The sequence below is a fragment of the Glandiceps talaboti genome, chromosome 10, assembly GCF_964340395.1.
Source record: "Glandiceps talaboti chromosome 10, keGlaTala1.1, whole genome shotgun sequence".
Classification (NCBI taxonomy): domain Eukaryota; kingdom Metazoa; phylum Hemichordata; class Enteropneusta; family Spengelidae; genus Glandiceps; species Glandiceps talaboti.
The window spans coordinates 24607327-24623722 of record NC_135558.1 but is presented as its reverse complement, the minus strand read 5'-3'; the positions used below and the strand labels follow the sequence as shown (position 1 = coordinate 24623722).

The 16396-nt window shown below is 37.1% G+C and overlaps 1 protein-coding gene across 1 annotated transcript in view; it reads right to left on the bottom strand.

The window, feature by feature from the left end:
• The window catches only part of LOC144440772 (immunoglobulin superfamily DCC subclass member 3-like), a 106958-nt gene that overhangs the window by 32754 nt on the left and 57808 nt on the right, over positions 1 to 16396 (bottom strand). Inside the window, exon 3 of the mRNA XM_078130150.1 lies at positions 3966 to 4247. Coding sequence (XP_077986276.1) covers positions 3966 to 4247 — 282 coding nt within the window. The remainder of the gene's footprint in view (positions 1 to 3965; positions 4248 to 16396) is intronic.

The window sequence follows — 16396 nt, the reverse complement described above, 5'->3', positions numbered from 1 at the left end:
ATATATATATATATATATATATATATATATATATATATATATATATTTATATATAATATATATATATATATAATGTATATATATATATATATATATATATATATATACATTTTGATGGTCAACACCCCTGGAAAATATTCCAAATCAAGTGTACAAACCCTGGCCCAGGCAGCCAGTCACAAATGAAGCTACCATGCAAGATCTTATGGGCTTTGCCTAGTTATGATATTACATGAATTAAATGCATATGCGTATTATCCTTGTTCGCTACTTAATGTGCCCGAGATTTTAAAAGACTGGTCACACCCTGCATCATCTGTTATTTATAACCCTTTCACCACCAGTACCTGGTATACCGGAGAGGTGCTAGGGTGCCTAGCAGTACCAGGTATACTTGGAACACTGAAGTTCATTCACCTACCTAACTGCAAAAATTGCTGTCATAACTAGTTCCAAACATGTGTATTAGCTACTTGTTTATCTAGAGTGCCATTTTGAATGCATGACAGTGAAGAGTATCTTGAATACAATCCCATGACAAGCGATGACAATTTCATGTGTGCTTTTCACAAACAAAGTTGAAGTTCAAAATGGTGGAAGTAATTTATGGCTCTCATAACATGGTCTACAATATAAATTATGTCACTACATGTATCGTTGGATATTTCGACAGCATTCGACTCGAAATACATCATTGAATAAATGTATTTAGTTGTGGGAACACATTGTACTTGTGTATAAGCATCAAATTCCCCCTAAGTTCTTGTGAGCTGCTGGTGGCAGCTTATGGTTAAATTTTTAAATATTGGCAAATTTCTATACATAGTTTATTTGTTATCATGGCCTGTATCTTTTTAATAACCATGGTATATTTGTTATCATGGCCTATATCTTTTTTAATAACTATGGTATAATTTATTTATATTTTATCCCATGAAATCAATGGTAGCTTTACGTCATAATGCTCCGAGTATGATTCTGCGGACTATACAAATTTGAGCTGATAGGTGAGGATTTGTAGTCCGTGGAATAATATGAAGAGCATTTTGACACATTGATTTTGTGGGATTATATATTTATCACATAATTTATAAGTTTTTCCACATATTATTACTACAATATTGAATCTAATTTTATGAATACTACATTGTTTCATCACACTTTATTCTTCATCACGCCTCAAAAAATGGCATCCATCGGCTATGCATAATCGCATGACCTGTTGCGAGGTCAAGCTTACCTACACAGTACAGGTCATACTTTGCTGTGGTTTCTCAGTTATAACCTTGCTATGTACATGAAATATCACATTTAGTTTAAAACGTAAGTGAAATTTGGTCTGAATAAGACTTTTGTTCAGTCATTTTAATCATTTTTGCTTGGGATGTGTAACTTCGGAACTCTGAGCTCAACGGGAAATCGGAAGTAAGCTTGCCGGCTGCTACATCAATAATCTACATGATTTTTAGATAGAATAAAATTTATTGAATAAAAATAAAAGTACCTCTATGTATCAGACTCACGCCACCCAAGGATATATGTAATGTAATGTGTGCATTTATGTTTTGAAAGCACAGAATTACTAATATAAGATAACTTGATCGTAGCATATGATTGGCAGGAACACTCAAAAAGTAGAAAGAGACAAGTCATTGAGAATGACATAGTCCCCGCTATAATTGGGTTTTAAGGAATTATCACTACTCTGATCACGCAACAACATTTGTGAACCTAAAACAAACAGACTTAGATATGTTGTGTGTGCTTGTTGGACATGGAATATGCCTCCAACAATAAAGGATTGGTTGGGTATGGGGGATCATATCACGATGAAAATGGAGTCCGAGTTATGGCTTTGGACATGGAAAATTCACAAACAAAATGGCTGCCAGGCAGCCATATTGGATCGTATCACGACGAAAATGGATATGCACATGTATGTCATAGAATACTGTCCTAATACCAACTTTAAATGAGATCTGTTCAAGCATGTCTGAGTTATGGCTTTGGACATGAAAATGCGCAAACAAAATGGCTGCCAGGCAGCCATATTGGATCGTATCACAACGAAAATGGATATGCACATGTATGTCATAGAACACTGTCCTAATACCAACTTTGAATGAGATCTGTTTAAGCATGTCTGAGTTATGGCTTTGGACATGGAAAATTCACAAACAAAATGGCTGGCAGGCAGCCATATTGGATCGTATCACGACGAAAATGGACTTACACATGTATGTCATAGAACACTGTCCTAATACCAACTTTGAATGAGATCTGTTCAAGCATGTCTGAGTTATGGCTTTGGACATGAAAATTCACAAACAAAATGGCTACCAGGCAGCCATATTGGATCGTATCACAATGAAAATGGATATGCACATGTATGTCATAGAACACTGTCCTAATACCAATTTTGAATGAGATCTGTTTAAGCATGTCTGAGTTATGGCTTTGGACATGGAAAATTCACAAACAAAATGGCTGGCAGGCAGCCATATTGGATCGTATCATGACGAAAATGGACTTACACATGTATGTCATAGAACACTGTCCTAATACCAACTTTGAATGAGATCTGTAAAAGCATGTCTGAGTTATAGCTCTAGACAGGGAAAATTCGCAAACAAAATGGTTGCTAGGCGGCCATATTGGATCGTATCATAAAACAAATTGACGTGCATATGTATGCCATAGTATGTTGCCCCTGTACCAAGTTTGAAAAAAATCGGTCCAGGCATCTCCAAGAAACAGCTGCGGACGGACGCACGCACGCACGGACGGACGGACGGACAGACGGAACACAATCCATAAGTCCCCGTTCCGGACTTCGTCCGCGGGGACTAAAAATAGTAGAACAAGGGTGATATGGGTTTTTTATCTGCCCTGTTTGATGTCACACAGGTTAAGATTAGCATGATAATTATGCGATAATTGTTATCATGGCCTATATCTTTTTTTTTAATAACTTTGGTATATTAGTCTCATATCAAAATAGTTAATTTCTTTCTTGAAATTCAATGAGAAAACCTTTCTGGTACATAATTTGAAGATGGCATGGTCCAAGGGCAATAAATATGTTATTTGAAATCTCTTTTTTTCTTGGCTGACATTAAAATTCCTTAATTTCCTCAATAGAAACCTATGCTGTGTAGTTTTCTTGACAATGCTATCACTATTTTTGGTGAAACATAACTTATTATTTATGCGTAAGTATTTGAAACACTCAACAATCTCAACTAGTTGCCCATTCATGAACACCTGCAGTAGTGTATCAGGGTCATCTGCTATCATTAGCTTCTTGGTTTTACTGACATTCATTTCTAGCATGCTTGATTTACACCAGTTCTACAAAATAGTGATATTTTCAAAGTAAATCTGCTCACAGAGAGCTTTCCCTTTCAAAAGAATGCCCATAAGAGCCAATATATCGTTGACGTATTTGAACAAGTTTACACAATTGACTTTTGAATTTTCAGTTCATTTGTGTACATTGAAAACAATATAGGAGATATTTATTTTATCTATTACATGTATAATGGCTGTGACAAATGTTCTACATACATTGTACAGGATTGTATAAAAGGAAACATTAATCAATTCTGATTCTTTAAACCCTCCAGAATTTGCCTGTTTGCCAAAGATATAGGTAAGTTCAATGTTCTTTGCATCCTTGTTAGTATACATTCCCCATACATGTATTTTGTATCCTCAAAGTTAGCACCATCAATCTAAAAAGACAACGTGTTCTTCATGTCTCCTACTGGGGATCAAATGGTTTGGCAAAACTACTGCATGAGACTTAATGGCAGAAAGTACTGGATTAATATATAAAGATTCCTTTCCTCAAAAAATTACATCCGTAATATTTCATTAACATAATATTAAATCAGTAAGTACAATATTGTGATTACCTATAAACTCAGCTTGTGCCAGCTTTTTAACATTTTTTGTAAACTTACATGCAAAACTGAGATGTGCTGGTCTACTTTCTGTACTTCCCGGCTGTCCTATCACAATGACAACACACACATAGTCTCCTTGGTCAGCAGCCTGTGTTTGAGATATGTATAGGGATCCATTTTGAAACAATAAATGTCTTGTTCCAGTGTTTATATAGTTGCCGTTGAGTTTCCATTGTATTTGCAAAGATGCTCCTGACGATTGTGTGTTTTCGGTAACACAATGAAAGGTGACAGGGTTTCCTTGTATAACTGTCTTGTCTGTTGGTTCTCGTCTAAAAACTAAAATGAGAATGATGTAAACTGTAAGTGTAATAACCAACTGGTTAAAAGGAAATACCTGTGATTTTATTAATTCATGCAAACTTGGGTATTAATTAAACTGAAAAGGTGACTGACAAAATTATAAACATTGCATGGCATCGCATTTGGAATTGTACTACTTGACAACAAATGACAACTGAGGGCAGTCTTAAATTTCTTTGATACAACTACACTGGTCTTTCTAATACTTTATTGCAATGACATGGCAAATGGATATGCCCACCTCAAAATAAAGCCAATGATATTGTAGTGCAACTGTGAAGTTTCTGATAATCTGTTTTAAAATATTTATCCACATGACAATCCATCTTTGTTGTTACCTGTGCAATATACACCATGATTTTAGTGTTGCTATGTGTAGTTTCTTAGTTGATGGGTAACTTATACACAGTTTGTCTTTTTTTTTTGAATACTTATCTACTTGCCTAACTGCCCCTAATTTTATCTTTGTCATATACATGTATACCATCATTTGGTTGTTATTATGGGCTTGGTCTTGTTGCTAGGCAAACAAAAGATAAGATATTTCATTTAAATCACTAAAAGGGTAATTATAATGCATGCTGTTAAAAACATACCATAACATTTAACCGTACCAAAATAGCACCAATGGCATTGTAGCACAACTGTATAGTTTTTTAGTGTAATCATAGCCCCTCCGTTGGTGGAGGGTCTATGGTGTAATATATACACATGCTGATCCATGCTAGGTATAGGTGTTCATTTGCTGAATGATTATCCAGTTGCCAATCCAACCCTGTTGTTACCTTTACAATATGTGATCATTTGGCTGTTGCTATGGGTGAGGTTATTTTGCAAAACATATTTGTATACAATTTTGGAATGTTCGTTCACTTGTCTATTAATCCCTGTTTTTATCTTTGCAATATATGTGATCATTTGACTGTTGCTATGGGTGTGGTCTTGTTGCTTGGCATATTGGCATACACATTTTGAATGTTTGTTTACTTGTCTAAGAATCCCTGTTATCTTTGTGAAATATACCATCGCTCAGCTGTTGCTATGGGCATGGTCATGGTTTCTAGGGATATTTTTTATAGATTTGTTGTATGTTTACACACTTGCCTACCAGATGATGTTCTTACTTGACCAAAATGTACTGGCATTTGGTTGTTGCTAAGGACACAGTCATGGTTATATATATATATATATATATATATATATATATATATACATAAAAATGAAAGAAGACGAGTCTGATATTACATAGTGGAATTACACTACGGACCGTTTCACCCGAAGGATCGTCAGGTGTAATAGTGTGGTTTAATAGTATTCGTTAGCTATACATCCTGCATTATGTACATAACTTGTGTGTGTTCACTGATGGCTGTGTGTACACAAAAAGATTGACAACAAAGGTTACGTATTATTAAGTAAGAACTTGTTAGCGTGCCGGCATTTACTGATTAATTCAGTTCTGCTGTTCAAGTTCGTTGATTTGTCGGCAGTTATAATAAAATATTTTTCCCAGAGGCATAGTTGACATCGTTTGGTAACGTTAGAGTATGAGGAAGCCTGCTTGAGAACTGACCAGTGTACGTCGTAATTAATGTTGCTGTCTTTTAGGTGCCAAATGTATTTACTGAGTGCAGTGTCTTTCTTCTTGTGATCAAGTTTAAATGAAGACTTGTGGTTGTTAAACCTGCTTTTGAATTCTGTGTCACTAACGCCTATGTATGATTTGTGATCTTGATTAGTGGTGACTGTTGCTTTGTAAACAACGCTTTTTATGAGGCATTTTCCTGCGAGAGGGCACTCCTTTGGTTTTCTGCAGTTACAGGTATTTTGTTGTGTTTGCTTAGCTTTTGAAAGTATGGCTTTATTATGACCGCTGATTAATTTACCCATGTTGTCCATGCAACTATAGCTCACTTTGGTATTATTACGGTTGAAGATTTTATGCAGTACACTGGATATAGGGAAATGCTTGTCGATGAGGTTGAGAAATTTTCTACCGATGTTTGTTGAAATGTGTTTACTGTAAGGTGGGTTGAACCAAGTTATATTACGGCTGCGATTCCGCTTGCGTTGAGTGTGTCTTGTTTGGTCAAATTTGAGGGTGTGATTATATCCTGCTTCATTGAGTGCATCTTGGTAGGATGATGTAGTGGCGTCGAATAGTTGTTCATCACTGGAAATGTTGGATAGTCGTTGGTTTACCGAGCTGGGTATGTTCTTAATTATGGCTTTAGGATGGTTTGATTTCTTGTTGACGTAGTGGGTGGTGTTATTTGGTTTTGTGTACGGTCGGTATGACTCGTCACGCAAGTTGAAAGTGACATCAAGGAAGTTGACAATTTTGATACCTTGGTCGGTGGTGATTCTAAGGCCGAGTTTCTTAAATTCTGAAGTTAGCTGCTTGGCTACTTTGTTGGCTTTCGATGGTGAATGGTTACGGAGTACAGCTAGGCCATCATCCCTGTATAATCCTACCTCATTATCAAACATATGTTTGACTTTACTAAGTAAGTAGGTGCCTATAAGTTCGCAAGTTTCTGCTCCGTCATAGCAGCCCAACTTATATATTATAAGTTATGGTATATATATTATAAGTTATGGTATGGAGCCGTTACTCAGAGTTTCACGCTTGAATGCGATCTTCGGACGACTAAATTTTAACGGAAATTCAAGTGATGGAATTCGAACTCGCAGAAGAACTGGTACCCGGATGTGATGCGCGTTGAGGTTTGACATGGTGGAATGAAAGAATGTATTTGTTTTCATGGCGGCACTTTGAAATCAGTTCTGATCGTTTATTAAGGAGTCCCAATTTATTTGCACTGATGATAAACATCTTCTCTGTAAGACACAGGTCGCACCTTTTTGTTGCATTAGAGTAGGCGGCTGCATGTGCAATGATAGCCCAGTTGATGGAATACTGGTGGCCCGACTCCTTTATTTTCCAGACACACTTTGAAAGTTCAGTACAATTTCCATATTTCTTATTGGCGAAAGAACACTTGTGGTTGCCGTAACGCGTTTTGAAGCTGTTTTCCGTTGAGCCAATGTAGGATTTGGTATCTCTGTTGTTTATTTTGACCTGGGCCCTGTAGACGATATTATCTGATTGGCATTTCCCATCAAGCGGGCAAGTTGATTTATTACGACAGTTGCATGTCCCTATGGGAGTTTCATTTCCGCGTTTAAGGATCATAGTATTGTGAGCTTTGATGATGGAAGCCATGTTATTCATACAACTGTAGTTCACTTTCACATTCCCCTTGTTGAAAATTTTATGTAACTTGTGCTCCTTAGGGAAGTGACGGCCAAGAAGTTGGAGGAAAATTCTCCCGACGTTATTGCTTACGTTTTGACTGTATGGGGGATTAAACCAGATGACATTACGTTTCCTATTTCTCCGTCTCTTGATGGTGTCAATTCTATCTGTGTAAGCAATTCAGGTTGTCTTTATAGCCACTTGCTTTGAGTTCTTTAAATGTTTTTCTTGTGTGTTAGTGTGTCATGAAATACAAAATGTAGGATTGCTCATTTCATGTACTGGGCATACATGTATCTTAGAATACCCACTTCATAACCTGGAGTTAGATAAAAGTATATAAAATTTGTATAAAAGTGATGATGGCAAATGGCTTTCTTCTAGCGCAACATTCAGTTCTTACATCAGACAGTGGTAGTTTATTGTTATTGGAACAATTGATATAAATATGATGACTGATTGCATTTTCACACAAGTGGAGGTTGAGTTTGTAGTAAACTGAATTAGGTAAACAATTATAACTGCCTGTCAGTGTATGATCGATTAATGCTGACTGACACATGCTGTTCACCCTATCCCAGCAGGAGAATATTTAGATTTTCATAAAATTTTAATTTGCCTATTTTACTATACATGGAGAGCGAGATCATAGAAAATGACCTCACCAAGGATGCTCTGATTCCGATTAATTAAAACCAGATTTAAACTGAATGCCTTTCGTAAGGGCAAAGTTTTGAGATTGTCATTCCTACAGACAATTATTGGAATACAACAGAACATATGCAATAAGTTATTTTCTCTCATTGATTGCTATTTGCCCATTGCTGTTAGTGATCTCCTGGCCAACAACAACATGTAATGTGAAGCTTTATAGAACATTGTAGCATAGCACTCACCATAGAAAGAGTTTTAATGGCCAAAGAAAAATTTTTCTGGTCAGCGCCCATCACCTAAGTACCCCCCTTCCCGCGTTATTTTTTTCTTCCGTAAGCCAATTCAGTCTGCAGATGAAAGGGAAAACACAAAAGTAACTTTCCCTACATTAATTGCCACCAGTGAAGATAACTGCAAAACTAATCATGAACTAGCCTATAACATATGCCCCACATACACACTTGCTGTAAAGTACTAAATAAAAAGAACAGTAACTGCAATGATAAGTAGATTGATTAACATTTGTTGAGAATGTAAAAATCACATCATCGCACCACTTTAGACAACATTTCCCTTATGGGAGGTTTAAATCTGGTTGTAAGTTGCTATAACTCATTTGGAGTCTGACTGAGTACTTTATATCTAGAGTGATTTTAATGCATAACAAAATTTTTCATTAAAACTGAAAGCTATATCAACAAATTTTATAGAACATATCCGCTTTGTTATGGTTAACGTATGTACTAAATTATATTGAAATTCAAGTATGCATTCTTATGATATATCCTAATTACCAAAAATCATTAATCATGCAAATTAGTTACTAACCCTGTAATGGTACATCAACAAACTTTATAGGGCATATAAACTTTGTTATGTTTAATGTATGGAGTAAATTATATTGAAATTGAAGTATGCAGTCTTAAGATATAGCCTAATTACCGAAAATAATTAATTATGCAAATTATTCACTAAATTGAAGTATGCAGTCTTAAGATATAGCCTAATTACCGAAAATCATTAATTATGCAATTATTCATTAACACTGTAAGGTACATCAACTAACTTTATACATACACAATTTGTTATGATTAATGTATGTACTGAATTGTATTGAAATTGAAGTATGCAGTCGTAAGATATAGCCTAATTACCGAAAATCATTAATTATGCAAATTATTCATTACCAGTTGTAATGTACATCAACAAACTTGATAGGATGTGTTTTCTTATGGTTAACGTATGTACTAAATTATATTGAATTTGAAGTATGCATTCTTAAGACATAGCCTAATTACCAAAAATAATTAATTATGCAAATTATTCATTAGGTCAGAAATCTCTGCATTTATTACAGATCATGACATCAAACTTATGTTCCTGACTGAGACGTGGCTTAAGTCCAAGGGTGATGAGGCAAAGTGCTCAGATATTGCACCACCAGGGTACTGTATTCAGTCCTTCCCACGTTCCTCTAGGGGAGGTGGACTTGCCATTATCTACGGCGATGCTCTTTCAAATCTCCTTCACGAATAACTTTTCATTTAGTCATACTTCATATGAACTGGCACAGATCTCGCTTACATTGTCTCAACAAGCTATTCACTTCTTTTGCATTTATCGTCCACCACCAAGCCGGAAAAATAAACTCACAGATTCTCTGTTCTTAGAGGAATTCCCCAGTCTACTCAAGTACAGCAATACACTTCCGGGTTCGACCATTATTCTTGGGGACTTCAATGTACATTTTGATCACCCACAGAACTCAACTACTTCAAGATTGAATGATTTACTGTCTGTTTTCTGTTTTACTCAATCAGTCTCCCAACCCACACACTTTGGATTGGCTGCTGCATAGATCTGATAACAACTTAGTTCAGTCTACCGATGTGTCCAGTGCAATTACAACGGATCATCTTTGTATCATCAGTTGACTTAATATTACTGTGCCACGCCAACCCAAGGTATTTGTGACTGCACGAAACATTCACGCCGTTGACCATGTTGCACTGAAAGCTGACCTTTCTAAGGTCAATGCACTTTCAGCCCAGGACCTCAACCATCACCTGAAAACTACTCTTGACAAGCACACTCCGGCAGTACAGCGGAAAGTTTCAAAGCAAAGGAATGCTTCCTGGTTTAATGCTGTTCGCGATGAACTCAGAGAAGCAAAGCAACAACGCCGTTGAGCAGAAAGGCAGTGGCTGAAAACTGGACTTGAAATTCATAAACAGATATTATTTATTTATTTATTTCGGAATAGAAAAAAAATTCCATATACTGAAGAAAAAATAGAAAAGGGAAAAAAAGACGGATTAAAAAATCCTCTGGCCCCACACATTCCACAAATGCCAAAATTCGTTGGTAAAAAGCACTTTTTTTTTTTTTCTTAAAACTTCATCAAAAGTACAGACATACATAGTATCCAATTGCCTATCCAACCATGTTGCTATCTTTGTGATATACGCGATCACTTGGCTGTTGCTATGGGCATGGTCATGTTGCTAGATATATTTGCATACATTTTTTAATGTTTTAGTTCACTTGTGTATGAATTACTGATATTATCTTTTCAATATATGTCATCATTTGGCTGTTGCTATGGGCGTGGTCTTGTTGCTCGACACCTTTGCGTACATTTATTGAACGTTTTATTCAAGTGTCTTTCAATTCCTGTGTTATCTTTGCAATATACATGATTATTTGTTTGTTGCTATGGGCGTGGTCTTGTTGCTAGGCAAATTTAAATACATTTTTTGAATGTTTGTTCAATTGTCTATTAATCCCTGTTGTTATCTTTGTGAAATACACGGCCATTTGGCTGTGGCTATTTGGAAAGTAAGTTTCTGCTGTCTGCTTCGTAAATAGTTAGAGACGGGGTTGGTTGACGAAGAACGTGAACTTTTGCGTTTCGTGACGATTTATCGCAGTTTTGCTGTTTCGCTATTCTGAGTGGACCATAGCCAACGCTGCGCTGTACGTGCGAGAACGCACACACACCTGGTGGTGTTACGTAATCGCAGGCCTTTATAATACTTGTGGAAATTTTTTCTCAGTGTAGTATGAGCTGTCTTCGGTGTCAGGACTGTGGTGAACTTTCACGCAGAGTCAGAATCTGTCAGGGAGATATGCATTTGTGTCCACCCTGTAATGCCGAGCGTTTCGGAGGGAGCAACAGCTCCAAACAGCAGGAAGACGAGGAAAGTAGGATTTCAGCAGATGGTGTGGTTATCAATGAACTCTTATGTTTCATCGTAAACAAAATGGATATACTCACAACCGATATTATTGTAAAGTTGTGCAGTGAGCACTTCGACGACGAAGATGTGGAACTAGCTAAAAAGACTCTGTTCGACCTGTGTAGTAGTGATATAACACGGTTTAAAAAGAGACAGGGTCAGAACAAAAGGGTGAACAATATACTTGACATGGTGAAATTGCTACATGAGATAGAGGAAGGAGATTTGCCGTGTTTTGTTGCTAAGGACTTATCGAGGCTTCCCCCTATAGATGTGTCGCATGTAGACGTTTCAGTTCTGCTGGGTGACCTGAGAACTTTAAAAGATGAGGTAACCCAACTAAAACAGGTGATAAGTCGGCCTGGTTCGGGTGAATCTGTCAGCGAAATTGAATCTTTGCGGTTGGAAATTTCCCAGTTGAGAAACTGTATGGAAAAGTCGCAGGTAACACGTGGCAGGGATGTTGAGCCGACGTCGGATGAATGCCTGAAATTAACAGGTGGCAATGTGCCAAAGCAGCCGGGTGATAGTGCTGAGGAACAAACAATTTGTCACGGTATTGGGCTTGAACAGCCTAAAACAGTTTCCTATGCTGAGGCAGTGTCTACAAAGATGCCCGCCAAACTTGGTAAGACGACCGTTTGCCGAACGACGTCAACAACGAACATCAACAGGCCGACTCCTGACAACAAAAGTGCAGACAAGTCCGGTTTTACAACTGTAACGCGTCGTCGTAGAAATCGTTCACATGTTGCGGTAGGCACAGCCAAGGTAGGGGATAACTGCGTAATCAAGGTAGCAAATACGGCTCCATCGTTTAAAGTTTTTGTGTCTCGGTTGGCGCCTTCGACTTCTGGGGAAGACATACAGCGCTATATCAACGACCGCTGTCGGATACCAGTGTCTTGTGAACAGTTGAAAACAAAGTTTAGTACGTACTCTTCGTTTGTAATTGAGACAACTCGCGAAACTTCGGACACTATTCTTGACCCGTCAGTGTGGCCACATGGTGTGTTGGTTCGGAGATATTATTAGAATTTTTTAACCTATTGTATGGTTTTAAATTTAATTTCTTATAACTGTCGTGGGTTTAAATCGTCCATTGACGTAATTCAAAGTCTATGCGATAAGAATGACATTATTTTGTTACAAGAACACTGGCTTACGAAATCCGAGCTCGGTTTAGTTTCTAATATACACAGAGACTTTAGTGCATGTGGTGTATCGGCTATGAACAATGAGCTTGGCATACGAATAGGTCGTCCCTACGGCGGGGTAGCAGTCATGTGGAGAAAGTCGCTTGGAAAAAGTATTAAGATTAAAGACTTCAATGACACTAGACTTATTGGACTTGAATTAACCACAGATTCTGCGACTATATTTATACTTTGTGTCTATTTACCGACATGTTCTAGAGAGAACTACAATGAATATTCGCGTTATTTGGCTAAGATTAATAGTATCATTCAGGAAGTTGAAACCGTTAATACAGTAATTCTTGGGGACTTTAATGCCGATTTGGGATCACTGTTTGGGAATGAATTAGAGCAACATTGTAGAGAGAACAATTTGTTTATTTCTGATATCGATATTTTGGGTAGGAACAAAGACAATTTTACGTTTTATAGTGAAGCCCATGGGAATACACATTGGTTAGATCACTGTCTTAGTACCCACTCTGTGCACAAAGCCATTTGTAATGTAGAGATTTTTCATGATTTTATCTCGTCTGATCATTTCCCCATCGGTGTTAGTATTGAAACATCAGGTTTAACTCGTTTCGCTTCTGATTCTCAAAATGGCATCAATGCTAGGCCGAATTGGCAGAGAGCAAAGTATGACAATTTGACAAGTTATCAGCTTATGACAGGAGAATTACTTAGCAACGTTTGCATTCCATGTAATACCCTTAAATGTCTGGATCCAAATTGTACCAACAGCGACCACCTTGCCGATTTGAATTTGTTTTATTCGGAAGTAATTAGTGCCTTGAAGCAGGCTGCTGAAAATAGCATTCCACACTCAAATATGAATAATTTTCGTGAAGTGCCGGGTTGGAATGATTACTTACGCGATCTACATGATAGTGCACGGGATGCGTTTAAGATATGGGTGGTTTATGGTAAACCCCGTTCAGGTCCCCTCTGGGAGTTGATGCGTACAACGCGAGCCAAATTCAAGCTAGCATTTAGGACTTGTAAGCGGAGGGAGAATAAGGCTAAGGCAGATGCTATGGCTAACAACCTTGTACAGAATAATTCTCGGAAATTTTGGAATTCCGTAAGGGCTTGCTCTGGAGCCACTAACTGTCCTTTACCTAGTACAGTTGGTGGTTGTACAGGCTATAGGGATATTGCTAGTATGTGGAAAACACATTATGAGAGTTTACTTAATTCTGTTTCTAACAGTCAGAATAAGGAATTTGTTCAGTCAACTCTGTCTAATATCGAGTTTGATTGCGAAATGACCGTTACGCCTAATGAACTTAAAGAGGCAGCTTTTAATCTAGAAGAAGGAAAAGCTATGGGGAGGGATGGCATAATGTCTGAACACCTCATTTATGCAAACCCGTTCGTCTTTGACTTGCTCAGTATGTGTTTTACTGCATTCTTTGTCCATGGATGGCTTCCGAATAGTTTTATGGATGCCACAATTGTGCCAATAGTAAAGGATAAAGCTAAGGATCTCACTTCAGTAGATAATTATAGACCAGTCGCTATAGTTACAACAGCTTCTAAATTATTTGAAATGTGCATTTTGAGTCGCATTGAGAAGTATATTGTGACTAGTGATTTTCAATTCGGGTTCAAAAAGAACCATTCCACTGACATGTGCATTTTTGTACTCAAAGAGATTGTTGATTTTTACAAAAGACACAATTCCCCAGTTTTCTCTTGTTTCTTGGATGCGAGGAAAGCATTTGATAGGGTTAACCATTGGACTCTGTTTAGGAAACTGATTGATAGTGAAACGCCACTGTTTATTGTTCGCATCCTTCAGTACTGGTATCATGCTCAGCTGTTTTTTGTACGTTGGGGTTCTACGGAATCTAACCATTTTAAAGTCATTAATGGGGTACGCCAGGGAAGCATAATCTCTCCAAAGTTATTTGCAGTCTACATCAAAAATCTTACCAAAAGGCTGAAGTTGGCGGGAGTCGGGTGTCACATAGCTGGCAAGATTTTGAACCATTTGCTTTATGCAGATGACATTGTATTGATTTCGCCTTCGATTAAGTCGTTACAGAAACTAATTAAGATATGTGAGCAATTTGGCATGGAACACGATATTCTGTTCCATACAACAAAAACAGAATGTGTGTCATTTTTTCCTAGGCAATGGAAACCAACCAGAATGCCTTCTGTTTATTTATATGGCAAACAGTTGAATTTTGTTACAGTTAAAAAATATATTGGATACATAGTGACCTCCAATGGGTGCGATGAAGCAGATATGCAGAGACAACTTAGAGCTATGTATGCGAGGGCAAATATTATTGTCAGAAATTTTGTTCATTGCTCGGAGCGTGTGAAATGTACACTTTTTAGGAGTTTTTTATATAGTGTTTACTGTTTACAAGTTTGGTGTAGTTATAGCAACACGATGCTTCGTAAAATACAGGTAGCATATAACAACACGTTGCGAATAGTTTTTGGCCTTAGAGGGGCAGTTAGCATAAGTAACAATTGTGTCAGCAGGAATATTTTTAATTTTACCTCATTACAACGCAACTTGTTGTTCAAATTTGGTGAACGGCTACACGAGAGTCACAATGAAATAATTAAGACGTGTATTCTCTCCGACAATTATTTTTACTCCAGTTTCTGGAAAAATTACCGACTTGTATTGTATAATTAGTTTTTTTTCTATAGTATTTTTATTTTTTTGTGGTTGTATGGGACTTTTTTAATGGCCTGAAATAAAGAATATAATATATAATAATAATAATAATATGGGCATGGTCATGGTTGCTAGGGATATTTGCATACTTTTTTTGAATGTTTACTGATTTGCCTACCAGATGTTGTTATTTGAGCAAAATATACTGCCTTTCGGTTGTTGCCAAGGGCGTGGTCATTGTTGCTAGGGCCAATTGTATCAAAATATTTTGAAGAAAATCTGCAGAAAAACACTTCTAGAAACAGCTCACCACGTTTCAGTCTCATTGACCAAGTACTTTTTGAGAGAGAAATTTTTGACCAAAATTCACATTTTTACACCTAATTTGAATATTACTGATGAGATTATTATATGCTTACTATTTCTTCATCTATAAACACACAGTCGCATCCCTGTTAAATTTCAGCCCAATTTGTTGAGTAGTTTTGGAATTATAGGTTTTTGACCAAAAAGACACATTTTTAGCCCTAATTTGCATATTACCAGGGGAATCATCATGTCATGAACAAATCCTAATTTACCCACATCTAAGAATGTCCCCATCAAATTTCATGCCAATCTGCCCAGTAGTTTTGGAGTTTAAGTTTTTTGACCAAAAATCACATTTTTTGACCCACAAGTTGCACAACCAACATCTCTGATGCAATCGTTTTCATTTGAACAATTTCCCAACTAGACACCAGGAGTAACATGACCACCAAATATCAAAGCAATCGGTCCAGCAGTTTTTGACTTTAAGTCATTTACACACACACACACACACACACACTCACAGATGGACAGACAGACAGGCACTTTGCCATGCCTATAGCACTTCTGAACCTTCAGTTCAGTTGTGCTAGAAACAGAACCGTTAGCCATTTCACAGAAAATGCTACCTAACAGGTTGCTAACAGGATGCATCCTGAACATGACTGTACCCTGTGTTTACAAAAAATGCTCACCAGAGGGCAGTATTAGATAGTACCAGTACCTGTAGATTTGTACAGAAACAATGTACCATGTTTACCAAAATAAATTACCATCGTTCAGAGGGCAGTATTACATACTTCCTGTAGCTTTATACCACAACA